Below are 26,914 nucleotides of genomic sequence, written 5' to 3'. Positions count from 1 at the left end.
AAAATATAATAAACTGAAAATCAACTATTCGAATCTTCAAAAATTACACAGCCACAATAAAGATTATATAGTTAATGTGAAACTAATAACATGCGCGTAAGTTCAGCAAACAATATAACTCGTTTCCGTGAGTTGCATAAGGTAATTCCCAACAAACGAATAATTGATTAGTGATGAAAATAAAGTAACCATTAGTGCCATAAGTGATATAGGGGCTAAGAATTCATTTGTGCCGTAGGTAATGACTTTTAGCCTTAGCAAAACAAGTGTTAAGACAGGCTCACTGAGAGTGTTGCCCATGAGATTAAAGCACTCCATGCTTCATACATCTATACCAATTTGTGTGAGTCAGATGGTATAAACTGCACTGCAATAAACTCTTTAAATTACAGAGTGACAACCCTTTTTAAAGACTGAAAACCATCCTAAGTGAGGCGTAAACCGACCGAAGTATACAATCCATGTCAACCAATAGTTACGGTGCTTAGTTACCGCATACAAGATATTCATGCAAGCTTCTAAGAAGAGTGCTTGTAAGTTACCTACCATAAGTTTCATAAACACCCATGTCTTGTGGTGAATCCTTGTCGGATAGTTTCCCCAAGTGAATGCGTGTCAAACTCACTTGTGCCGTTTAAAGCATTGAGTTTGAAGCGTATCCACCAGGTGGATAAGAAATTAAAAGAGGACTAAAGACAAAAAACTGTGGTTCAATGGTGCCCTTAATGAAGAAAGAAGGTCACAGACTTTCAGAGCGCAAATGGCGACAACACCCTTCTTCGCACCACTTAATCCAACTGAGACAATCCAGGAAAGCCTATAATAAAAGCATTCTAAAATCAAAAAAAGACTTTTTCAGGAAATAATTGGATAATGCAGTAAACAGACCAAGGAAACTATTTGATCTACTAAAAGAACAATCGAATAAATCTGCCAAATCGGCACCAGCCATTACAAAAATAATCCTAAATAGTGAAGATTTCTCTGTTTTCTTTACAGACAAAGTAACTCACTAGAGGGGGAGCTCAAAAAAGCAGCCAAAGACATTGAAAGTGAATAGGGTACTTTTGATGAACAACAGGCTCAAAAAGAATTAGAAAAACCAAAAAACAATGCTCGATGGTCAGGATTATAAACCGGTCAGTGCAAAAATCATGTCGACCACTAAACCCCTACCGGCAAAGTGCTGGTCTTCTATAAACCACCTGCTAATCCTGTCATAGACTAAGGTCATAAATGCCTCATTGTCACAAGGCCAAATACCGACCAGCCTAAAAACTGGCCAAGTCATTCCACTCTTAAAAAAAACAACAGAGAACCCCTCTGATCCTAACAACTTCAGACCAGTAACAAACATTCCCATGCTAGCCAAAGTACTGGAAAAATGTGTCTAACAACAACTGAGTCTTCACATCTTGGATTTCAATCTGTTAAATGATTGCCAATCTGGTTTCAGACCAAACCATAGTACAGAAACTGCAATTCTGCACATCATAAATGACGCTTTACTGGCTGTCTACCACAACAAAACATGTCTCCTAATACTGTCGGACCTGTCGTCGACTTTCGACACGGTAAACCTTGCCAAAATATTAGATCGGTTGAAAAACAGAATGGGGCTAGAGGGTACAGTCCTAAAATGGTAGTTCCTTTCTTGAGAATAGATCGAAAAAATTCATTGTCAACCAAACCCTTTCACGCCCAACCAGAAATACAATCAGAGTTCTGCAAGGGTCAACGCTCTCTCCGGCGCTATTTAAACTATACGTAGAACCACTCAAGGATATATTACAAAAAGCGAACATTTCTTTCTACATGTTCGCAGATGATACTCAGCCGTACATCAAGGTCGCATTGACAGAAGAGATAAAGACCATGAACCAGGCACTAACGAGAACCCTCCAATGGCTAACCAAGGACCACCTGAAGCTAAACTCTCAGAAAACCGAATTCCTACTGATTACACCCCAGAAAAGCAAATCAAAGATAGTAGAATAGACCAACCTTATCACTGCTCTAAAGTGTACTCCGAAGATTGTTGACTCTACTAAATCTCTGGGAATTACTCTGGACAAAAACCTGAACATGTTAGCACATATCAACACAATGGCAAAAAACGCCAGTTTCCATTTAAGCTACTTGCGAAAACTAAAACCATTCCTAAATAAAACAGATCTTAAAACAGAAGTTCCGGCACTGGTCATATCAAGGATTGAGTATGGTTGCACTACTTTGGCCGGGGCTCCCCAATATCTCAGCAGCCCCACTGAAAGCATGTCTTAATGCAGCCACAAGACTTATATCGGGATCCCAAAAATTCGACCATATCTCGCCTCACTTGAAAGTACTCAACTGGTTGCCCTTCGAAGCAAGAATGCAATTCAAGTTGGCATGCATCACTCACAAAGCATTCATTACACAACAAAACACCAGTTTACCTAGCACAGAAACTCACGCTATCAGGAGTGTGCCGGTTCTCCAGGAGCAAAGCAGACTTACTACTGAAACCGGCTTGTTTTTGTAAGAAAAGAACTTATAACCGAGCGTTCTCTGGGGCAGCTCCGAGAATCTGGAACGCACTCCCCCCTAACATTAGAAGAATTCCATCCATCGCGGCATTCAAAAAGGAAGCAAAATCATTTTATGAGGAAATTTCTCACATAAGTCCATATAGCAGAACTACTGTCTATAAACCTCTCGTGTGTTTCCATGCTTCCGCTAGCCGTTCATTAACCATATATGGGGTTGTATGTATGTTTTACATGTAGCTTAATGTTTTAAGCTTTTTATGGTAACTTAACTATTGACTTATATATATGTTTATATGTTTTCCTGAAGCTTAATGTTGTAAATCACTAATGACTTGGTAAAGTATAAGGTTGTGTTTATTGAAATGCTCCTGTAAAGCGCTCTGATACCCTACGCAGGGTCATGTTCGCGCTATAGAAAACACTAAATAAATAAATAAAAAATAAATAAGACTACATTTTTAAAAAAGTCAGTGCCATCTTAAACAGTTTAAGATGGTACTGACTTTTTGTAAATATTTTTTTAATTTAGTCGTATTTATTTTTGATTTATTTTGTGTTTTCTATAGCGCGAACATGACCCTGCGTAGGGTATCAGAGCGCTTACAGTTCAAACCGTTCAACCTAAAGAAAAGCAAAGTAAAACAATTGTAAAACTGAACGTGAAAAAGTGGTAACTTAAATGTGCAACGAAAGCAAGTATATTCATTTTAACAAAATCAATTTTCTTATATAACAATGATCATACTGGTAAAAAAAATCTGATGGTTAAATGTAAAAACTGAGATCTAGCCGTAGTAGATGTTTTCTTTGTCTCAGCCCTCTTGTGTAAGAATAGTTTCTAGCACCTAAAATCTCAATTGACTTATATTATGTTTATCTCTGTTAAAATGAGGGGCCACTGTAGACTTTTCATTTTGATTACAGATGTTGCTTTTGTGTTCAGTGAGCCTTATTTTCACCTTTCGTTCGGTTTTCCCCACATACACTAATTCACATTGACATTTCAGCATGTATACAACATTTTTAGAATCACAAGTAGCTGCAATGTGTAGCTTCATGGGGGTACCTTGACCAGGATGCATGATGGTGTTGCCTTTAATGAAATTATTACAATGTCCACAGTTGTGGGGTGGTTTCTTTATGAATTTGATCTTTTTGTAGCTTGACTGGTTTGGTCTAGCATTCTTTTAGGTTTTTTGTTTTCTTGATATGGAAAAAGCGGTAAATGATTGTGAATGCCTTTAAAATTATCTTCAATTTGCAACATCGGACAGTGTTTTACCACCGCTCTCTTGATGAGATGACTCCTAGTAGAGAATCTGGAAACAAAGACAGATCTTTTGGTACTGTTGGATAATTTCTGACTAGTGAGCAATTTATTCCTGTTTTAGAGATGCCCCCTCTCCAGAGCTGTAGTTATAATATTGTTAGGGTACCCTCTTTGTTTTAATTTATCGGCCAGTGTATTGCAATTTCTCTTGTAATTCGCTGCAAAGTTCTGTTCTAGGAAAAATCAATTATAAAGTTAGTTCAATGTCATACTTAATTGCTAAATCTTGCAGATTATTTGATAAAATTCCAAAGTGGCTTAAACCTCCCTTACAAAATTCCTAAAATCAATCCCCTCCAATTGTCTTTACTGTGTCCTTAAGTTCCGAAACAAATATATAGATAAAACCTGTACCTTTGCATTTATTGGCTGTAGGCCTAATTCAACATGAAATGCCTTTATCACTGTAAAAGGGAGGAGACCAAATTCCATCTTCAGTTGTTTCGCCAATGTTATCATTGGTAAAAAAAGGTTCAAGCATAGTGAGTGGCCATGCATTACTGTTGGTGGGATTATTGCTTTGCATGCCTGCTGTAAAACCAGCATAGATAGTCCACTTTACTTTGTGTTAAATCTTATGAGGGTTCCAAACGCCAGTAGGGAATTACTCGCCATTAGGTCCCTTTGGAATTTTCATGACAAAGTATATGCAAAAGTAACTCATAAATAGTTATATTTTTGCACTGTTTTAAATGTTCTTCATTCAAGAACCATTCAAGAACCAGTTACTCCTTTTCCCAAAAGTAAGAGTTTGTATTTCTGTGAATTAATTACGAAATTAGTGCCTGATTTACAAAGATACTTACAACAAGGGGTGGTGAGGGACAGAGTCTCTGAATTAAGCAGAAAGCTCTCACCCAGTCAAAAGATCAGGGCTAGATCCAACACCGTTTTTTAGCTCACTGCACCATCCCAGTTTCAGAACCTGGCTGTATGCAAATTAGTCTGTTCCTGTCCCAGTGCATGATGGGAACAGGGCAAACCAAACTACAAAAGCCAATTCTTACACTGATTTTTGTAAATCGTTTTTGGCCACTATAGGTGTGGCAGGGTATACTCAGACATGAGTCCCTTTCTCACTGCTCCATCAGGATTCAAGCAAGCCGGGCCGAAGAAGGCTGAAATGCCAGAAACCGGTCCCCGGTAGCTTGTCTCCTTTCTGGTGAAGAATTGGCTTGGTAGTTTAGTCTGCCCTGTTCCCATGATGCACTGGGCCAGGGACAGACTGATTTGCATATAGCCAGGTTCTGAGCTGGGATGGGGCAGTGAGATAAATAACGGTGATGGATCAAGCCCTGATCTTTGGACTGGGTAAGAGTGGTCTGTTTAACTCAGACACTCTGTTCATCACCACCCCCTTTTTGTAAATCGTTTTTGGCCACTATAGGTGTGGCAGGGTATACTCAGACATGAGTCCCTTTCTCACTGCTCCATCAGGATTCAAGCAAGCCGGGCCGAAGAAGGCTGAAATGCCAGAAACCGGTCCCCGGTAGCTTGTCTCCTTTCTGGTGAAGAATTGGCTTGGTAGTTTAGTCTGCCCTGTTCCCATGATGCACTGGGCCAGGGACAGACTGATTTGCATATAGCCAGGTTCTGAGCTGGGATGGGGCAGTGAGATAAATAACGGTGATGGATCAAGCCCTGATCTTTGGACTGGGTAAGAGTGGTCTGTTTAACTCAAACACTCTGTTCATCACCACCCCCTTTTTGTAAATCCTGATTTACAAAGATAAACTTACAATTTTGTGTAAGTTTATTTTTGGAATTCACAAACCACGAGTTTAATTTTACTAATAGTAATTTTACTACTGGCCTATCTTTTTATGTGCGCTGTCTCTGCCACAAATGCAGATTTTCCACGGTCATAAAATTACTGTTAGTAAAATTAAACTCATACTGTGTGAATAACAAACAATTTGTAAACGTACACAAAAGTGTAAGTTCACATTTTATGAATCAGGCCCTTATTATTTAGGCAATGCCATGATAATGAATGATGTGTCCTTTATTATCTGTTTTTTATATACACATAATGTAAATTTAATATGTCTCTTCTTCATTACCTTCCATTTTGTCATTGCAAGAATGCACACAAACACCTTTCTATATTTAATACAGCTGTCGGGTGGTAGATGCTGCCAGTCACTATTGGGAATTAAAATTAGTGCAGGAAAGTACAGTCCTGAAAAAAGGCATGTCTTGAAGTGTTTGTAAAGATCTTACTGAAGACGCCACTCAAAGGTGAAACGTAATAGTGTGAGAAGTTGGCCCGATATGCAGCGTTCGCTATTCTAGCGACCACTATGTATCGTTCCAAACGACCCTTATGGTGATTGATTGTAAGTCAACCTTAGACCAGCTATCCTAGTAGCGTGGATACGAGCAGTCTTCGGGCTAAACTCTAGAGGGCGTGTTAAGCCAGCTGTTATACCATCACATACCCCTTGAACACCAAGTGAAAGGACACCACACAAGTGTTATGAAAATAAACAAGTTATTTATTAAGAATCACAACAGCCCTGTACTCTTTATGAGGACAGGGTACTAAGCACAAACCAAAGCTCTTAGAAAATACTTCAAGTGCACAATTAAAACAAATGCCCGAGGGCACGGAAAGTTCTAATGGTCTCGGGCGGACCCGATAAGGCAAGTCGGAAGTGAGGGACTCGGGACCCTAGAGTAAGGAGGCTATGCAGGCACCGAAATGCCGAAGTTACCTAGCCACGAGGGCTGCTGCTGCACAAGTCTTACAGGCGTCGGGGTCTTCGCTGACGAGCCAGGAGCCGGAAGAAAAGGAGTTGCTGGCCGGCGACCAGTGCTGAATAGTTCCTAGAGATCCAAGCCTGGATCAGAGATCGTTGATACCTGAAAGCAGAGGGGACCAAGTTCGTACTACTAGCCAGTAGTCAGAGGGTACCAGGAAGGCACCGGATGGCCGTCACCTCGACAAGGTGATTGGGCGACGCTAGGCTTTGCAGTTTCACGGACCAGGAGGCGTTGTCGGCGACCAGGGTGGAGGTGCGAGCTGTCCCACGAAGGTTGATGCTGTCGGCGTCGCTGGGCCCAGGATTGGGGCAACAAGCCTTGGCAAATTTCAGGACCACTTGGTGGGCCTAAAATGGCGTCTTGAGTGGACCAGGAGGGTCCGAGGTGCTTCTCGCAAAGAAGGAAGCAAGGGCCAGTCTGGAGCAACCAGACCAGCAGCGTTGGTTGTCGGATGTCGTCAAGGAAGGGCACAAGCCAGCGGCTAGTGACCAGACAACGGGCTGAGCGGCGAGCAGAAGGGCCCCACGCAGATCGTGGAGATGCTGGGAGGCTGCACTTCGGTGCTGGAGCGGCTCAGGGTCGGGGCTTCTCGGACCCCAGAGCACTCACCAGAGAATTGCTTCGATGGTCGTGCTGTTTAAGAAAGCGTGCAGGTTTTGAATGATGGCCGGTCCCTCGAGGTCTCGTCGCACCCGCAGATCTCAGCTGAGCTGACGACGTGGGTAGAGGTCAGAGGTGCCAGGGAAGCCGGTTCTCGTCGAGCTGGGCCGTCGGATTCCTGAGGAAGGACTTGCAGCAAACCGCAGAGTTCTTAGATGGTGCCTCCTGGTGCAGGGTGACTACTCCTTAGTCACAAGGGAGAAATCTTAAGAAGAGTCTCGAAGTCCTTTCGTAGAAAGTATTCTTGATTCAAAGATGATCTGATTTGGAAGGGTCCCCGCTCCGGCCTTTATCCTAAAGAAAGGGGTGGGTACATGACTAGGTCCTGCCCTAAGGGTGGGACCAGGAAGGGGGGTAGTTACACCCCTCTCCCCCTGCTGGACTTTCCCCAGGTCAGGGGCTGCGCGCCCCTGGAACTGGTTCTAGCCGGCAGATGCGTAGTGAGCACCGGGGTGCCACTCCGCAGTCACCTTCTCGCAAAGCCCTACCTACCCAGAATACACAAACCCTGTCTGGGACAGTGCGAACACCGCCCTTGACAGGAAACCCTTTGTCCGAGCTCTCCTCGCTGGAAGCACTCCCAGCAGCAGGAGGTCAGACTTGTGTCTGTGGTGGCAGCGTCCATTTTATGGAACTGAGGCTTCAGTTAACTTTAACCGGGGTTCACAGTTACGTACATGTCGTGTCCCTCTAGAAGGGCGGAATGCCAACCTCGTCGCCAGGATTGGTGAGGGGGCAACATCCCGATTCGTATGACACCTTACTTGACATGTCTTGATAACGCGATACCGAAGTTACCGATATGATACGCGTTATCATGGAACAGCCATTGGGTCTTGGTTCCGCAAGCTGCAACCGGGCTCGGCTCGTGCCAGAGCCCAATTCACACGGTTCCATGCACTCTGCCTTCAGGATTGTCAAGGCCTGCCATAGGAGTGACTGATAGGAACCCGGGTGTCCATTGTGAGGTTAGATATAGGGATACTATACCTAAAGCAACGAACGAGTACTCTACGTTGCCCCAGCTGTCGCGCAGCCAGTTGTGTCAGTTTTAGATGGCCATCCAGGGGTGGCATAATACATGCTTCGGCCCCTGGTAGGCCCTGGGTACACCGATGCCCTGAGTTACAGGGTCTGACGGGGTGGCCCAGTTCCAATTGGGTAATGCACCTAAGGTACACACATCAATTTAGTGAGAGAACAGCTAGGCTGTGGGTCTGATTGGCAGGCCCACAGCCCGAGAAAGTCGTAAACCAGTGAAACAAAAGCAAAAAGTCCGGGTGATCATAGGATTGCAGACCCTACTCTCCTACATGACCCCCCCCCCCCCCCCCAAACGTTGGGACAATAAGCTAACCTTGACCAGGTGAGTCTTCTTGTTCTAAGTGGAAATACCTGGAGAGCCCATCTGCATTGCCATGATCAGTGCCAGGTCTATGCTCCACTGTGAAGTCCATCCCCTGTAGGGAAATGGACCACCTAAGCAGTTTGGGGTTTTCACCCTTCATCTGATTTAGCCATAGGAGGGGCTTGTGGTCGGTCTGAATTTTGAAATGAGTGCCAAACAAGTATGGCCTCAGTTTCTTCAGGGCCCACACCACAGCGAAGGCCTCCCTCTCTATAGCTGACCACTTTTTCTCTCTGGGGGTCAGCCGTCTGCTTATGAAAGCAATGGGCTGGTCATTACCATCGAAATTCAGTTGAGATAGAACAGCTCCCACACCCAACTCAGAAACATCTGTTTGGACAATGAATGGTTTGGAGTAGTCTGGACTCTTGAGGATAGGTGCCGTGCACATGGCCTGTTTTAGGTCATCGAAGGCTTTTTGACAGCTCGCTGTCCACTGAACCTTTTTTGGCATTTTCTTACTCGTCAGTTCATTGAGCGGAGTCACAATCGACCCGTAATTCCTGACGAACTTTCGGTAGTAACCAGTCAGGCCCAAGAAAGCTCGAACCTGAGTCTGGGTGGTTGGAGGAGCCCAGTCCCTGATTGACTGTATCTTGCTCTCCAGTGGTTGAACTTGGCCTCCACCGACAAGGTGGCCCAAGTATACAACCTGTGTCTGCCCTATCTGGCACTTGGTGGCCTTGATAGTGAGACCTGCTGCTTGCAGAGCCTCTAACACTTTCCGCAGGTGGACCAGGTGATCCTCCCAGGTGGAGCTAAAGACAGCGATATCGTCAAGATACGCCGCACAGAAGTCATCCAGCCCAGTGAGAACGTGATTCACCAACCGTTGGAAGGTGGCAGGTGCATTTTTCAAACCAAAGGGCATCACCACGAACTGGTAATGCCCACCAGGGGTAGAAAATGCTGTTTTGGGCTTAGCGTCCTCAGCTAACCTGATTTGCCAATACCCAGCGGTCAGGTCAAACGTACTTAGGTAGTTGGCCGAAGCCAATCTATCGATAAGCTCGTCTGCCCTTGGTATTGGGTGGGCGTCAGTCTTAATGACTGCATTGAGACCCCTGTAGTCTACGCAGAACCTCATCTCTTTCTTACCGCCCGGGGTGTGAGGTTTCGGCACTAGAACTACGGGACTAGCCCAGGGGCTGTCCGAGGGTTAAATGACTCCCAACTCCAACATTTTCTGCACTTCACTCTTGATGCAGTCTCTAACGTGATCAGGCTGCCGGTAGATTTTACTCTTGACGGGCAAGCTGTCGCCAGTGTCAACCTCATGGGTACACCAATTGGTCTGACTGGGTGTTAGAGAGAACATAGGCCGGAAGGATTGAAGAACCTGTTTACAATCCTCCTGTTGATGTTCGGAGAGGCTGCCACAAAAGACAGCACCATCTACCGATCCATCGTCAGGATTCTGAGTGAGCAGGTCGGGGAGAGGGTCACTCTCCTCCTCCTGTCCCTCATCTATGGCCATGAGCAAGCTCATGTCCTTCCTGTCGACATATGCCTTGAGCCTGTTGACATGGAGCACCCTGTGGGGGCTCCTGGGAGTTCCCAGGTCTACCAGGTAGGTGACCTCTCCCTTTTTCTCCAGGATGGTGTAGGGCCCGGACCATTTGTCCTTAAGTGCTGCTGGGGCCACTGGCTCCAACACCCACACCTTCTGTCCGGGCTGGTAAACAGTCAAGACAGCCTTTTGGTCATGCCAAGTTTTCTGGAGTTCTTGGCTGCCTTAAGGTTTTCGGATGCCTTCTCCATGTATTCGGCCATCCGCGAGCGGAGACCAAGCACTTAGTCCACTATGTTGGTTGCAGGCTTTTTGAGAGGTCTCTCCCATCCTTCCTTCACCAAACACAGGGGTCCTCTTACAGGATGCCCGTACAAAAGTTCAAAAGGGCTGTAGCCAACCCCCTTCTGTGGGACTTCTCTGTAAGCGAATAAAAGGCAGGGGATCAGGACGTCCCATCTACGCCGAAGCTTTTCAGGTAGTCCATGAATCATCCCTTTCAGGGTCCTGTTGAATCTCTCAACAAGCCCATTGCATTGTGGATGGTAGGGCGTAGTGAACTTGTAGTTGACACCACACTCCTTCCACATAGCAGTTAAGTAGCTCGACATAAAGTTTGCACCTCTGTCGGAGACGACCTCCTTAGGGAAGCCCACCCTGGAGAATACTCCAACTAGGGCTCTTGCCACAACAGGTGCTGTAGTGGTCCTAAGGGGAATAGCTTCAGGATACCTGGTGGCATGATCCACTACCACCAGTATAAACTTGTGCCCTGATGCTGTGGGTGGTTCCATGGGACCGACGATGTCAATCCCCACCCGCTCAAAGGGCACCCCCACCACAGGCATTGGTATAAGGGGGGCCTTTGTCGTGCCACCTGACTTACCACTGGCTTGGCAAGTGACACATGAGCGGCAAAACTCCTTGGTATCTTCGTTCATGTGAGGCCAGTGAAAGTGTGAGACAAGCCTGTCCCACGTCTTCGTCTGGCCTAAGTGTCCTGCTAAGGGAATCTCGTGGGCCAAGGTAAGGAGGAAACCACGCTGAGACAAGGGGACGACCAGCCTCCTGGTCATGCCAGGCTTGGGGTCTCTTGCCTCAGTGTACAGGAGTCCATCTTCCCAGTATACCTTGTGGGTACCTGTGGCGTTCCCAGCAGCCTCAGCAGCCGCCTGCTGTCTGAGGGGTTCAAGAGAAGGGCAGGCTAACTGGTCCTTCCCCAGGTCCTCTCGTGTGGGTCCCCCTGAGCCCAGAAACTCAACTTGATCAAGTTCGAGTTCTTTAGGTTCAGTTTCCCGCAATTCCTGGAGGTCAGCCTCCTCTGAGACCTGATCCTCGACCTGGGGCAAGGGGGAAGGCGAAGCCTTAACCCGACTGCTCTTCTTCTTGGGAGGTGTCTGGTCCGTTGTTCCAGGATCCAGCACCTGTTCAGTGGGGCATCGTCTGACCTGTGACCTAGTCACAGCAAACACGTGTGCTGGCAAGCCTAACATCTCCATGTGAGTCCGTTGCTCCACTTCTGACCATTGTGATGACTCCAAATCATTGCCCAACAAACAATCCACTGGGAGGTCTGAACTAACAACAACCTTTTTCTGGCCATTTACCCCTCCCCAGGAGAAAGCAACAATCGCCATACTATGACTGGTAGTGACGTTGCTGGCAGTGGTCACCAGGAAATCTGTACCTGGCATGATCTGTCCAGGGTCCACAAAGTTAGGCGTCACCATGGTGACGCTGGCACAAGTGTCCCTATAGGCCTGAGCCATTCTTCCATTTATTAAAGGCGTCTGTCGGTATTTGCCCAAAGTATTGGGACTGACATCAGGGGATATGTCCACATCCCCTGTACAGACAAGGACAGCCTGAGTGAGCGTACCAGCTAAGCTGTCACACCCCTCAGAACCCAAGGTTAACCCAACTAGTCCCTTGGGAGGCGCACTACTACTGCTGGCTGTACTAGGGGGCACAGGTGCCCTAGGGGCTGCAGTAGCAGGAGTCTGCCCTCCTTTCTTGGTGCACTCACTAAATCAGTGAGTTTTACTTTTACAGTATTGGCACCACCTTTTCGATTGGCCTTCTTGATTCTTCTTTTTCTGGGAAGCCTGACCCCCCCCCCCTCTTTGGGTTGTTGGGGACCTGTCGAAGACTTCTGGTCATTTTGTTCCCCTTTCAAATCTTTACCCTTCTGGTCTGCTTTCTTCTGACCACCCTGGTTCTGGCCCTGGTTTTGCTTAACCCTTGTTCTGACCCATCTGTCTGCCTTCTTTCCCAATTCTTGGGGAGAGGTCAGATCCGAGTCGACAAGGTGCTGATGCAACAACTGGTTCTGACAATTGTTTAAAATTTGTTCTCGCATGATCACATTATACAATCCTGTGTAATCAGTAACCTTACTGCCCAGCAACCAGCCCTCCAAAGCCTTAGTGGCACAATAAACGAAATCAGACCAGTCCTGAGACTGAGTTTTCTGGGTATCCCTGAACAGCAACCTGTACTGCTCAGTGGTTAGGCCGAACCCATCGATCAGTGTGTTCTTCAGGACCTGGTAATTGTTAGCATCCTCCACCCTTGTGGTGAGGAGCTTATCTCTACCTTTACCTTCAAAGGAGAGCCACAAGATAGCTGCCCACTGACTCTGGGGGACGCACTGTACAGTGCAGGCCCGCTCCAAAGCAGTAATCCATTTGTGGATGTCGTCCCTTTGCTTAAAGGGGGGCACTATCTTATTCAGGTGCTTAGTGTCTAAACTCCTGGGTTCCCATGGGGGAATGCTGCCACCAGTGGGAATTGTCCCACTCAACTCTTGCTCTCGAGCAAAGGCGAGTCTCTCTTTGGCTAAGGCAAGTTCTTCCCTTTCGATCCGCAGATTGACTTCCCGCTCCTTCGCTTCGTACACTCTCCTCTGAGGTGATGTCATCCCTCTTCGAGCAGAGCCTCGAGAGCCATTGGTTCGAACAGATCTGTTAGAGCCTCTTGATAGAGATCTAACTCGTCCGTTCCCAATGTTAAGCTGGCCCGAGAGAGGGCCCAGGGGTCCCCTAGTACCAATCTCGTGCCGGCTTAAGTTGTCCTGAGTTAGCTGACTAACTAAGACTGGACCTTCGTCTGCCTCGTCCCCAGATGTCTCTGGTTCCTCGTCCTCCTCTTCGCCCTCGGCGGAGAGATGGATAAGGTCAGGGTCACCTCGGGTTCCCTCGAGGGGAGGCATATCCACTTCTGGATGAGAAGGGTCGGTGTTACCCGCCCTCCTGGCATCATAAGTCTCCAAGAGACCAATCAGAAACGGAATGGTAGGGTTTGCACCCTGTTTTAGCTTTCGAGATGTACAGATTTGTCGCATCTCGTGGAAGCTAAGTGCAGCATATCTGGAGGTGACCTGTGGAGGGTCCACTGACACAAGGGGAGACTCAGAGTTTCCTCCTTTGTCTGACATGCTGCTTCTAGTGTGGTGTAAGTGATGCACCTACCTACACTATGGGTTTACCTACTGATCCCTTGCTAAGAGTTGTAGCCAAGGTGTGCTAAGCCTTGAGGAGCTACAACAGCTGGTTCAGTAGAACTCAGAGTATTCTAAGCTAAGTTATATGTACCTGGAGTACTTATGCGATCTTTCACAAGATATTCTTAGGATACGCGTGGTAAAACAACAGCAAGCTCAAATCCCACCGCTGCCACCAATGTGAGAAGTTGGCCCGATATGCAGCGTTCGCTATTCTAGCGACCACTATGTATCGTTCCAAACGACCCTTATGGTGATTGGTTGTAAGTCAACCTTAGACCAGCTATCCTAGTAGCGTGGATACGAGCAGTCTTCGGGCTAAACTCTAGAGGGCGTGTTAAGCCAGCTGTTATACCATCACATACCCCTTGAACACCAAGTGAAAGGACACCACACAAGTGTTATGAAAATAAACAAGTTATTTATCAAGAATCACAACAGCCCTGTACTCTTTATGAGGACAGGGTACTAAGCACAAACCAAAGCTCTTAGAAAATACTTCAAGTGCACAATTAAAACAAATGCCCGAGGGCACGGAAAGTTCTAATGGTCTCGGGCGGACCCGATAAGGCAAGTCGGAAGCGAGGGACTCGGGACCCTAGAGTAAGGAGGCTATGCAGGCACCGAAATGCCGAAGTTACCTAGCCACGAGGGCTGCGGCTGCACAAGTCTTACAGGCGTCGGGGTCTTCGCTGACGAGCCAGGAGCCGGAAGAAAAGGAGTTGCTGGCCGGCGACCAGTGCTGAATAGTTCGTAGAGATCCAAGCCTGGATCAGAGATCGTTGATACCTGAAAGCAGAGGGGACCAAGTTCGTACTACTAGCCAGTAGTCAGAGGGTACCAGGAAGGCACCGGATGGCCGTCACCTCGACAAGGTGATTGGGCGACGCTAGGCTCTGCAGTCTCACGGACCAGGAGGCGTTGTCGGCGACCAGGGTGGAGGTGCGAGCTGTCCCACGAAGGTTGATGCTGTCGGCGTCGCTGGGCCCAGGATTGGGGCAACAAGCCTTGGCAAATTTCAGGACCACTTGGTGGGCCTAAAATGGCGTCTTGAGTGGACCAGGAGGGTCCGAGGTGCTTCTCGCAAAGAAGGAAGCAAGGGCCAGTCTGGAGCAACCAGACCAGCAGCGTTGGTTGTCGGATGTCGTCAAGGAAGGGCACAAGCCAGCGGCTAGTGACCAGACAACGGGCTGAGCGGCGAGCAGAAGGGCCCCACGCAGATCGTGGAGATGCTGGGAGGCTGCACTTCGGTGCTGGAGCGGCTCAGGGTCGGGGCTTCTCGGACCCCAGAGCACTCACCAGAGAATTGCTTCGATGGTCGTGCTGTTTAAGAAAGCGTGCAGGTTTTGATGATGGCCGGTCCCTCGAGGTCTCGTCGCACCCGCAGATCTCAGCTGAGCTGACGACGTGGGTAGAGGTCAGAGGTGCCAGGGAAGCCGGTTCTCGTCGAGCTGGGCCGTCGGATTCCTGAGGAAGGACTTGCAGCAAACCGCAGAGTTCTTAGATGGTGCCTGCTGGTGCAGGGTGACTACTCCTTAGTCACAAGGGAGAAATCTTAAGAAGAGTCTCGAAGTCCTTTCGTAGAAAGTATTCTTGATTCAAAGATGATCTGATTTGGAAGGGTCCCCGCTCCGGCCTTTATCCTAAAGAAAGGGGTGGGTACATGACTAGGTCCTGCCCTAAGGGTGGGACCAGGAAGGGGGGTAGTTACACCCCTCTCCCCCTGCTGGACTTTCCCCAGGTCAGGGGCTGCGCGCCCCTGGAACTGGTTCTAGCCGGCAGATGCGTAGTGAGCACCGGGGTGCCACTCCGCAGTCACCTTCTCGCAAAGCCCTACCTACCCAGAATACACAAACCCTGTCTGGGACGGTGCGAACACCGCCCTTGACAGGAAACCCTTTGTCCGAGCTCTCCTCGCTGGAAGGACTCCCAGCAGCAGGAGGTCAGACTTGTGTCTGTGGTGGCAGCGTCCATTTTGTGGAACTGAGGCTTCAGTTAACTTTAACCGGGGTTCACAGTTACGTACATGTCGTGTCCCTCTAGAAGGGCGGAATGCCAACTTCGTCGCCAGGATTGGTGAGGGGGCAACATCCCGATTCGTATGACACCTTACTCGACATGTCTTGATAACGCGATACCGAAGTTACCGATATGATACGCGTTATCATGGAACAGCCATTGGGTCTTGGTTCCGCAAGCTGCAACCGGGCTCGGCTCGTGCCAGAGCCCAATTCACACGGTTCCATGCACTCTGCCTTCAGGATTGTCAAGGCCTGCCATAGGAGTGACTGATAGGAACCAGGGTGTCCATTGTGAGGTTAGATATAAGGATACTATACCTAAAGCAACGAACGAGTACGCTACGTTGCCCCAGCTGTCGTGCAGCCAGTTGTGTCAGTTTTAGATGGCCATCCAGGGGTGGCATAATACATGCTTCGGCCCCTGGTAGGCCCTGGGTACACCGATGCCCTGAGTTACAGGGTCTGACGGGGTGGCCCAGTTCCAATTGGGTAATGCACCTAAGGTACACACATCAATTTAGTGAGAGAACAGCTAGGCTGTGGGTCTGATTGGCAGGCCCACAGCCCGAGAAAGTCGTAAACCAGTGAAACAAAAGCAAAAAGTCCGGGTGATCATAGGATTGCAGACCCTACTCTCCTACAAATAGCATTTACCAGTTCGGCACTTTTTTAAATAGGCGTTCCCTGCCAAAATGTTGAGTTCTGTTTTATGCAGGGACAAGTCGAAGTAAGAAGATGGAATGAACGTTGAGCTTTGGTTCACATCTTAGATAGATCAATTGTTATGTGAGAGCCATCTGGCTAAAGCGTCCTGTACTTCGAAGTGAGAGTGAGTCCTGTTAAGGTCATAATGTGAAGGGTAAGGCTTTTAACGCTTAAATGGAGTGGTCATTCATTATCTTTGTTATTATTTAGGATGCATCTTATTTAATTTGCTACTAATGATGCCATTGATCGAAAGTGATTGTTATAACTCGGGTTGATTTTGAAGAGCGGTTGCAGACAAAAATCATATGCTGACTCTTACTTTTCTCTTCTTTGTAGGCTCACTTCCGGAGGGATGAGTTTCTTGGAAGGATCAATGAAATTGTTTACTTTCTCCCTTTTTGTCATTCTGAGCTCATCCAACTTGTGAACAAGGAGCTAAACTTTTGGGCCAAAAAGGTACTTATATAAGACATAATTTGTTATAACAGTATTATATTTGGAATTTCAAATTTTCTGGTGCATTTGCACATTTACAGGTGTGGTTTGAATTTGCAGTCATTTTTGTCAGGTTAGCAACATAAGAAGTTGAGTCAATGTATCTCACGATGCGTCACACTTCTACAATGAAAGTGTTGCAGGGATGAAGATGCAGCAAAGATATGGTGCAAAGAAATAAAGATGACGCTTTCTCCTTGATGCGACACGCTTCCCGATGATGCGGTGGCATCTGCTGCGACATCGATCCTCTTCTCCGGCGATGCGAGATGCTTTCCACGATGCGAACCGTGACAGGCCCTGCGACAAGCTTCCCAGTGATGCGGCGTCATTGTCTGTTTCGACGTCGATCCTCTCTCTCCTGGCGATGCGAGTTGCTTCCACAACGATGCGAGTCACGACAGTCCCTGCGACACTCTTCTCGGAGATGCGGCGGCGTCTGATGCGATGTCGATCCTCTTCTCCTGCGATGAGACGCGACAGGCCCTGCGACACGCTTCTCGGATATGTGGTGGCGTCTGATGCGAAGTCGATCCTCTTCTCCTGTGACACGCTTCCCGGTGATGCGGCGGCGTCTGCTGCGACGTCGATCCTCTTCTCCGGCGATGAGTGGCACTTTGTGATGTGAAGCGGCAGCGGCATTTCGGCGACACACTTGTTCTAGAGTCACGCTTCCTGCTCCTTGCGACACACAAGTCCTCACAAAGTCCAGCACTACTGCAGGCACTTCAGGAAGACTCTTGAGGGGGGGTGGGTGAAGTCTGTTGTCCCTGAGACTTCAGCAGGAGGCAAGCTGTGTTCCAAGCCCTTGGAGATCGTTCACAAGTTGAAAATAAAGTACACAAAGTTCCTTTCTCCTTCCTTTGGCAGTCAGGAAACCACGACAGGCCAATCCCCAAAGCAGCACTTCAGCTTAGGCATAGTCTCTCCTCAGTTTCTTCTGCTTCCTCTCCTCAGCAAAGGTTTCTTCTTGTTAGTAGAGGAAAATGAAATATTTTTTATGTGTTCTTAATAACAGTGCTGATTTTTTATCTATGGGAACCTGGCTTCTCTACTTTGCAGATCTGCTTCTCAATGTTGTTATATGTAAAATCCGTTTGTGTCTCACATATTTAACCAACTTTCTTTTAACATGGAAGCTTGCCAGAGAATTGTCATCATGTTAGGGAGACTGCATCACTTCTTAACCTGTTATGTGGTGGGGAGTCATCGCAGTCAAGGAAGTAGTTCTGTATGAACGTGTGAATTAACGCCCAGATTGCGGCCTGACAGATGTTCAGAACAGGTACCCTGCATGCCAATGCAGTGGTAGCAGCTTTGGCCCTGATCAAATGAGCCCTCAGACCCTCTGGAGTCTACTTCATGACCAGTGCATTGCAGATCTTAATACAGATGACTATCTACCACAATATCATACTTTTCTGCCCTGTCAAATCCTTCTTTGCCCCAGAGAACCCCACAAAGAGCAGATCTTTCATCTGATGGTCCTTGGTATGAGTCCTTGGTATGAGTAATGTAGAAACTCAAGGGTCTTTTGTGGTCAAGGCAGTAGTCTATCCTCCTCTTGCAAGGGGTGAGGCAGAACAAAGGATTCTGGAAAAGTGATGGATTGGTTGACATGAAAGGGAAACACGATCTTCAGCAGAAATGCAGCTCCAGTTTGTATGTGACTAAGGTGGTGTATGGAGGTGGAAAACATTAGTAAACTTCAGGTGAGTAGTTAGAAGAAAACAAGTTACTTACCTGTAACAGCATTGATAATTTTCATAGATTCACATGCTTGAATCATTCCAAATCGTCATGATGTGAATAAAAAAGCAATGCTTAGATATATTCAAAACAGAAAAAAGGCCTAGGCCCATTTACATTTTGTAGTCCATAACAGTCATTATGTAAAATAGACTACACTTTTCCCTGAACCAATCAGGATCTCTCACCCTCTAGAACACTCCTGAGAGAACCTTAGCCCCTCAGATTTACAAGCACTTGTGCCAAAGATAATGTTTATGCCCAAAAAAACGATAGGTGAGCCTCTCAGGGGAGGAGGGTGGGTCGCATGTGAATCTATAAAAGTTACCAATACTGGAGAACTACAGTTACAGGTAAGTAACTTATTTTCTTTCTCCAGTATTGGAACTTTCGTAGATTCACATGCTTGAATCAGAGTAGCTAGCAGTAGGTAGCACATTTTATTGTGCTTGAAAGTGACATAAACCAAAATGCAACTTGCAACTGCACCATACATATGCTCCATCTTAAAACTCGTAGGTATCCCATAGCCTAGTCATATTCTTTGATAATAACAACATTTATTCATCTTAAAATATGACAAGAGAAAAACAGTTACAATAAAATGTGAAAATGCAATGCATAAAGGAAGGAGGGATGGTAAAGAGGGATCACAGTCACTGGAAAAGGTTTCTCAGCACTGCTTGTCCCACTGCCACATCCTTATCCGCGTATGCATCCAGGCAGTAATGTCTGGTGACGGTGTGGGTACTCTTCCAGGTAGCTGCCCTGCAGATATCCTGGACGGGTACCTCAGCAAACAAAGCAGTGGAAGTAGACACTGCTCTCGTAGAATGAGCACAAACTCGAGCATTCAACGGCTTCCCAGCTACCTGATGACAATATTGAATTACACTGGAAATCCATCGGGCAATTCCCCTTTTGGATAGAGAAAAACTCTTTCTGGGTGCACTAAAGACTCTAAAGAGCTCTGATGACTTGTGGAAAGGTTTTGTTCTTTGCAAATAGAATTTGAGACAGTGCTGAACATCTAGCGAGTGGAGAGCTCTTTCCGCCGCAGTTGTTGGTTGAGGAAAAAACCTTTTTAAGAATTAGAAGCTCATTCAAATGAAAGTCTGATGGCACCTTGGGTATAAATTTCGGATTAGTTCTGAGGACTATCCGGTCCTCCTGAACTGCAAGAAAGGTTCCTGTATGGTGAGACCCTGTAGTTCCCCAACTCTTCTGGCTGAAGTGAGTGCTAGCTGAAGAGCTACCTTTCATGATAACAATTTGAGATCGGCTCTGTGAATGGGTTCGAAGGGCTGCTCCATTAGTTGAGATAGTACAATATTTAGTTGCCAGAGAAGTGGTGGAGGCCTCGCTGGACGAAAGGTAAGAAATAATCCCTTCACGAATTGTTTGATGATTCTCTCAGACCACAACGATGGTCCAGAGGAAGTTCTTCTGTAACGTGATATAGCGGCTAGATGCACTCTTATCGATGCATGAGCTAAACCAGATTTTGCCAAGAGCAGAATATATGGGATAATCTCATGAGCTGCCGATCTCAGAGGATGAATATTAAACTCCTGGCACCATATACAGAACCTTTTTTATTTCATCCTGTATATCTTGTTTGTACTTTCCACCCTGGCATTTGACAAGATATCCTTGCATTCAGATGAAGTATTTAAATGCTGAAATTCACAGTGATCAGGAACCAACCGGCTAAACATAGTGATTTCGGATCTGGATGAAGTACTTGTCCCTGGGGCATCATCCCAGGGACAAGAGTGTTGGTATTGGTTTAAGGCGAATTGGATGAGCCTCCGACAGCAGAAGCAGCTCCGTGAACCAGTGTTGTCTCGGCCACCATGGGGCTATCAGGATCATTCTGCACAGTTCCCCCTTGATCTTTGTAAAAATGCAGGGCAGGAGGGGAATCGGAGGAAAAGCGTAGGAAAAGATGCCTGACCTTGCCATCAAAAACACATTCCCCCAAGACCCCCGTTAGTGAAGCCAACTTGTGAAGAACCAGCTTTTTTTGTTGCCGGCTGTCGCGAAGAGATCCACTGTTAGTTTCCCCACTTTAGGAAGATGTCCTCTAGAATTCCCTGATTGATCTCCCACTTTTGACAGGTTAATTTGAGTCTGCTCAGAGTTTCCGCCTTGACATTCTGATCTCCCGGAAGATGTTCCGCTTTAAAGGATATTCCATTTAGAACTGCCCATTTCCATATTTTCTGGACTTCCTGAGACCGGGAGAGCGATTTCGTACCACCCTGTTTGTTGAGATAATGCATTGCTGTTGTCTTGTCTGTCCTGATTAGTACAGCTGAGTCTTGTATTCTCAGCAGTAAAGCCAGCAATGCTAATCCCACTGCCCTGAGTTCCAGTAGATTGATGTGAAGTTGCTGTTCCTGTAACTTCCAACGACCATTGACCTGGAGGTCTTGACGAAAAGCCCACTAACCTTCTAGGGATGCATCGGTGATTAAAACCAGCGGAGCTGGTTCGGTAAGGAAGGAAATGCCGACTGAGATATTTCGTTGTTGGGTCCACCCCACTACTGCTTGAACCATGGCCGGGTTGATTGTGACAATGTCGCTGAAGGATCCCACTGCCTGATGCCATCCAGTTGTTCCTGCAACGGACATATCCTTAATCGGCAGAGAGGAACGAGAGGAATGCAAGAGGATATTGTTCCTAGTAGTGACTTGTAACGGCGTACTGAAAGACACGTTCTTTTTGAAAATGCCTGGGATAGAGAGAATAGCCTCTGTTGTCTCTCCATGGAAGGAAATGCCTTGTTTACTGTGGTGTCCAGAATCGCTCCCAAGAACGTGATGTTCCTTGCAGGATGTCCTCATGATCTTAAGGCCTTCCTCCCAAACATGGCTAATGATAGGGATAGCTTTAACTGATTTCCTGTATGGTTCCTTGAAATCATATAAGAAACACCCTATCTGGGTAGTTGATATTGTAAGTTCAAATCTCTTCGCTGTTCTTTCCATCAAATTATGGAATCCGCCGATGTCCTCTGGTGAATCAATCAGCACCGGAAAGGGAGAAAAAGGCGAAGGAATAAGGTAGTCATCCCATTCCTTGTTGGGGTCTGTTATCTCTCCCTCTTCTTGGTCATCGTCAGTGGTGACTGCATCTTGTTGAGGCATTGGCTGAGGTGATCTTGGCAAGGGCTTTGGCAGTAACTCCCTGCTTCTAACTGGAGTAGCTGGAATGGAGCTTGGGCGTGGAGAAGCAAATGGCACCTCTTGAGATGCTAGAGTTGGTGGGAACCTCTTTCTCTAGTCCACCAGCATAAACTGCAGGTCCATCAATAAGGAAGACGGAATACCAAACCATCTCTTCCTGTTAACCCTGATGATATTTTTGTTGGGGAGGATATAGATACTCCCTGTATTCCTCCTCGGAGTCATCCTCCGGACACTTCACATGTAATTGTGAAGGACTACTTGCATAGCCAAGAAGGCCTTCATCCTCCTCCTCTGAATCCTGCTCTTCCAGCAGGTGTGATGGTACAAGAGGTGTAATCTTGCTCGGTCAGGTTATTTCCAGTGCAATCCTCCTCTTCCTGGCCAGTTCCAACTTCTCCGGTGCTTTTCCCCTCGTCGACGAGCCAGTTGACAAGATAGCCGACGACACCATCGTCGTCGATGCAGCCGTCGACAGTAACAGCAGTGCCTTAGCTGTCGTCATCAGCGTAGTTACCATCGTAGTCGACGGAGAGCCATCAGTTCCCGGCCGTGAAGGCTTCTTTGGGATTAACTTCACCTCAATCTTCGTCGTCGACAACGAAGTCTGTTTCGCTGATTTTACCTCCTGAGGCATTGAGGAAGGCTTCTTGAAGGATTGTCTGAGGGGGTATTTAGATGGCTCAGAACCTGTCTTTTTTGTGGCCTTATCTTCCAAAGCATGCCCCTTACTCTCTTTTTCTTTACGCTGAGGAGATTTTGAGTGACTGCGCCCAGAAGACCCATGAGTGGTCTTTTTGAGGGCCTTCTCAGGACGCTCCTCTGAGGAATGAGTATGAGGTGATTAACTGCTTTTCTGATACCTCCTAGATGAAGAAGAGGATGCCTCATCACTATAACTGAAGATAACCTCCTTTCTGGCCTTAAGCTTTTGAAGCCATATCAAACGGGGCCCTTCGCCATCTCTTAGGGATCTACCCGAAAAGGTACGACATAACTTAGTCTTTAGCTTGATGGCCCGGATAAAGACAGTAAATGCAGTCAGAATGAGGGTCATCAGTGTAGATCATCTTCTAGGGACAAGTGGCAAAGGCTCTAAACAAACCCTTTTTCTCCTTTCAGGACATTCTCAGGTAGAAGGACTTAGTAGTCCCTCACAGGCCAGGCCGCTCCCCTCCTGCCGCTCAGCTCCACCGGAGTGCCAGCACCTCTCCCCATTGCTGCTGCACCACCGTGAGTTCAATCCTGCTCTACCTCCTGGCAAGTGTCTCCGTTTTGTGCTTTGTGCTTGTAATCTGCAACTTGTAAATAAAGGTTCTGCTTTTGCCCTTGTTTTGCCTCTTTTTTTCCCCTGCATCCAGCTCTCTTCCCCTCCTCCCCCCTTTCCTTCTGTATTCCTTGCCCGTCTTCTGCCACTGCTCCCCTGCGCCACGCCCCCTTGCCACCCCGCTCCCGCCTCCCAGCTGTTCCTCCCTCCCTCCCCGCCTTAAATGCCGGAGGCACCCCAGAGGCAAGCCCATCTGCGCCCGTCCGCGCCTGGACCGCGCCCAGCGCCAGAACCCTTGGACCCCGCAAACGCCACGATGCCAGACGCCGATACGATGCCAGCACTCTCCTCGCTCTCAACGCCGGCCGAGACCACTGCTGCTTCCAGGCCTCCCCGAAACGCACCCACGGTCCCTTCTCCTGCCGCACCTGCAGCTTCACCTGCGACAGAGCCACCATCCCTCCAAGGACCGGACCCAACCACCTTCTCTGCATACTCCTCAATACCCGCTCAGCACGCAAACACACAGTCGAGCTCTGGGATCTGCTCGACACCTCCGCCCCAGACATTGCCTTCCTGACCGAGACTCCTCGGCGCCCAACATCGCCATAGCCATCCCAGACAGCTACAAGATCACCCGCAGGGATCGCCCCAACGAAATTGGAGGAGGTTTAGCTATCGTCCACAAGTCCACCCTCAAGGTCTCCACCCACGCAGACGACACCCTCAACTCCGCCGAATACCTGCACTTCTGGATCCACACCGACCCCAACACCAACCTTAGAGGAACACTCGTCTACAGACACCCCGGACCCCAGGCACAGTTCAGCGACCACATCGCCGACCTCGCCAGCTCCCACACACTCGCCTCCATGGACTACATCCTCCTCGGGGACCTAAACTTCCACCTCAAGAACAACAACGACGCCAACTCCGCCACCCTGATTGACAACCTCGCCAACCTAGGCCTCAGACAACTCGTCGCTGCACCCACCCACGTCGCCGGCCACACGCTCGACCCCGTCTTCTCCACAAGCGCCCAAGTCACCTTCAACCACACCTCCGAACTCCACTAGACCGACCACCGCTGCATCCATTTCACCTTCTAGAAACCCACCACGCACCACTGCACCCAACCGCTGCCCCGCCGCTGCTGGAGCAAAGTCACCAAAGACCAGCTGACCACCACCCTCGCCCAGAACCCACCCACCGACCCAGAAGCTGCCGCCTGCAACTTCAGACAGTGGATCGACGACTGCGCCAACAATCTTGCACCGCTCAAGAAACCCTCCAACAGCCACACCAGCAAGAAAGCCACGTGATTCACCGAAGAGCTCCAGACGACCAAACATACATGTCGTTAACTGGAGAAGAAATGGCTCCTCAAACGTACCCAGGACAGCCACGCAGCTCACAAAGACGCCATCCGCAGACATCACCACCTCATCAGATCAGCCAAGAGATCTTCCTTCAAAGCCCGCCTGGACAACAACGCACATGACAGCAAAGAGCTCTTCAGCATAGTGAAGGAACTCTCCAACCCCAGCATCAACACCAACGACTTCCTGCCCTCACAAGATCTGTGCAACTCCCTGGCCACCTTCTTCTACCGCAAGATCGCTGACATCCACGACAGCTTCAACACCCCGGCTGCCCCGACTATGTCAGACTCCACCCCCCTGCGAACACCACCCGACCCAACCTCCTGACCTCCTAGTCCAACATCGACGACGAGACACGTAAGGTCATGAACTCCATCAACTCAGGATCACCTTCAGACCCCTGCCCACACCACATTTTCAACAAAGCAGATGCAGCCATTGCACCCCACTTACGGAAGGTCATCAACATCTCCTTCGAGACAGCAACATTCCCAGAAAGCTGGAGGCGCGCCAAAATCAGTGCCCTCCTCAAGAAACCCAAGGCGGACCTCAAGAACTTTCGGACCATCTCCCTGCTCCCTTTCCTGGCAAAGGTCATCGATAAAATCGTCAACATGCAACTGGCCGCCACCTCGAGGACAACAACATCTTAGACCCGTCCCAGTCCGGATTCAGATGAAACCACAGCACCGAGACAGCCCTCATCGCCGCCACGGAGGTCATCAGGCGCCAACTAGACAGCGGCGAAACATCAGCCCTCGTCCTCCTGGACCTGTCAGCCGCCTTCGACACGGTCTGCCACCGCACACTAAAGACACGCCTCTAAGAAAAGGCCCTGGACTGGACCACATCCTTCCTCTCAGGCAGAACCCAGAGCGTCCACCTACCTCCGTTCTGGTCAGAATCCACCAACATCATTTGCGGCGTACCCCCTCGCAGAAGTGACCTGCCAGCACGACCTAAACGTGTTGTATTGCGAAGGGGGTTTACCCAAACATAGTCACTGGGACCTGGGTTCTAGAAGTACTGAGAGGAAGGTGTCCCAGCAATAGTAAAACAATAAATATACAAATTAGAAAAAATCAAAATACACACTAAATGAATCCACATTGTTTTATTCACAATGGGAAGTAGGTTTAATGAATATACTACCAATTCAGTTGTACAATATAGTAGGTTATACAGTGCCCCTGGGGGAGGGAGGGAGTGATAAGGTGAGGATAGTGTGATCAACGGGAATTGTGACAGTAAAATCAGCAAAATATCAAGAATGTATTGGTAAACAAATTGTCATACACAATATATACGGACCAAAGGTTCAATGTGGAAATCCAAAATTGTCATACTTCACAATTACATTTAATGTCACAGTATTGGCGTGAAGTTGATAGACAAGGTACTGTTGTCGACGTTTCGACCCTCAATGTATCGCAGGGATTAGAGGTGCCCTTGCTGGGGGGTCTTCATCAGGACGGGGTATGGGGCAGGCATCCTAATTAATATATTATAGTTAGAATTATTGGATGGTCGTGTGATCAAATCAAATTCATGCGCACACAATTAGCATACCAGCTTGTTAATTGCTAACAATAGAACTGGGTGACAGGATCAACCTGTTCATAAAATTATTGACAAAGAGGAAGAAAGAATTCACTTGGCGGGTCGAGAACGGTAGTGTTGGCGGAGTGAGCATATTGTTCAAATCATTGTTAAACCTTTTGATCCTAATTGCATCATTCCATGTATTGCAAAAGCGACTTACACAAGGAGATATGAAGTCGCGGGGGAGATAAATAAATACTGGCCCGACAGAGTGACAGACATGGCAAAATCTGAAACAAGATAATGCAGTTGGGTACCATTGAGGGCCCTGCTATTGGTGAATTCTCAATGCCATCTGTGGATTCAATGAGACTTACCCAGAATGTAATAATCTCACGGTGTAGCTGATTCTAAAAGGGGATCACTCCGTAGTATCTAAGGAATGGCTCCGTAGCGTCTGGAATGCACACATAGAGCGGGTCACATTAATGGGAGAAACTAAAAACTAAATAAAAATATTCTTAGTACAAGACCGGGAACAGTGGAGAGACTCACCATTCAATGTGCTCACGCATTCGCTCGTGTAGGCAGCCATGAATGAGGCTCTTTAGTGGGATCGTTAATAAGGTGAGGTCATCGCGCGACTCCCAGTAGGAAAATTTGCAGTGTCTGAAATAGTTAAATTTGTTTTAAAAAAACGGGTTCATTTACTGCAAAAAATCTGAAACAGGATAATGCAGTATAGGGCCTTTGGGCGCCCTGCTAGAGGGGAGTTCTCTATGTCGTCTGTGGATTCAATGAGACATAGAGCTGGTCATATTAATGGGAGAAAAGGAAAGAATACACATA

General features: G+C 47.7%; 1 protein-coding gene across 1 annotated transcript in view; it reads left to right on the top strand.

Annotated features, from left to right (window-relative positions):
- The window catches only part of CLPB (ClpB family mitochondrial disaggregase), a 1,391,731-nt gene that overhangs the window by 1,219,343 nt on the left and 145,474 nt on the right, over nt 1–26,914 (top strand). Inside the window, exon 14 of the mRNA XM_086933782.1 lies at nt 16,773–16,892. Within this exon, the coding sequence (XP_086789908.1) occupies nt 16,773–16,892 (120 nt within the window). The remainder of the gene's footprint in view (nt 1–16,772; nt 16,893–26,914) is intronic.

The sequence above is a fragment of the Lissotriton vulgaris genome, chromosome 8 (assembly GCF_964263255.1).
Source record: "Lissotriton vulgaris chromosome 8, aLisVul1.2, whole genome shotgun sequence".
In the NCBI taxonomy this organism is placed as follows: domain Eukaryota; kingdom Metazoa; phylum Chordata; class Amphibia; order Caudata; family Salamandridae; genus Lissotriton; species Lissotriton vulgaris.
The sequence above is the reverse complement of the archived record's forward strand: the minus strand, read 5'-3'. Positions and strand labels throughout refer to the sequence as shown.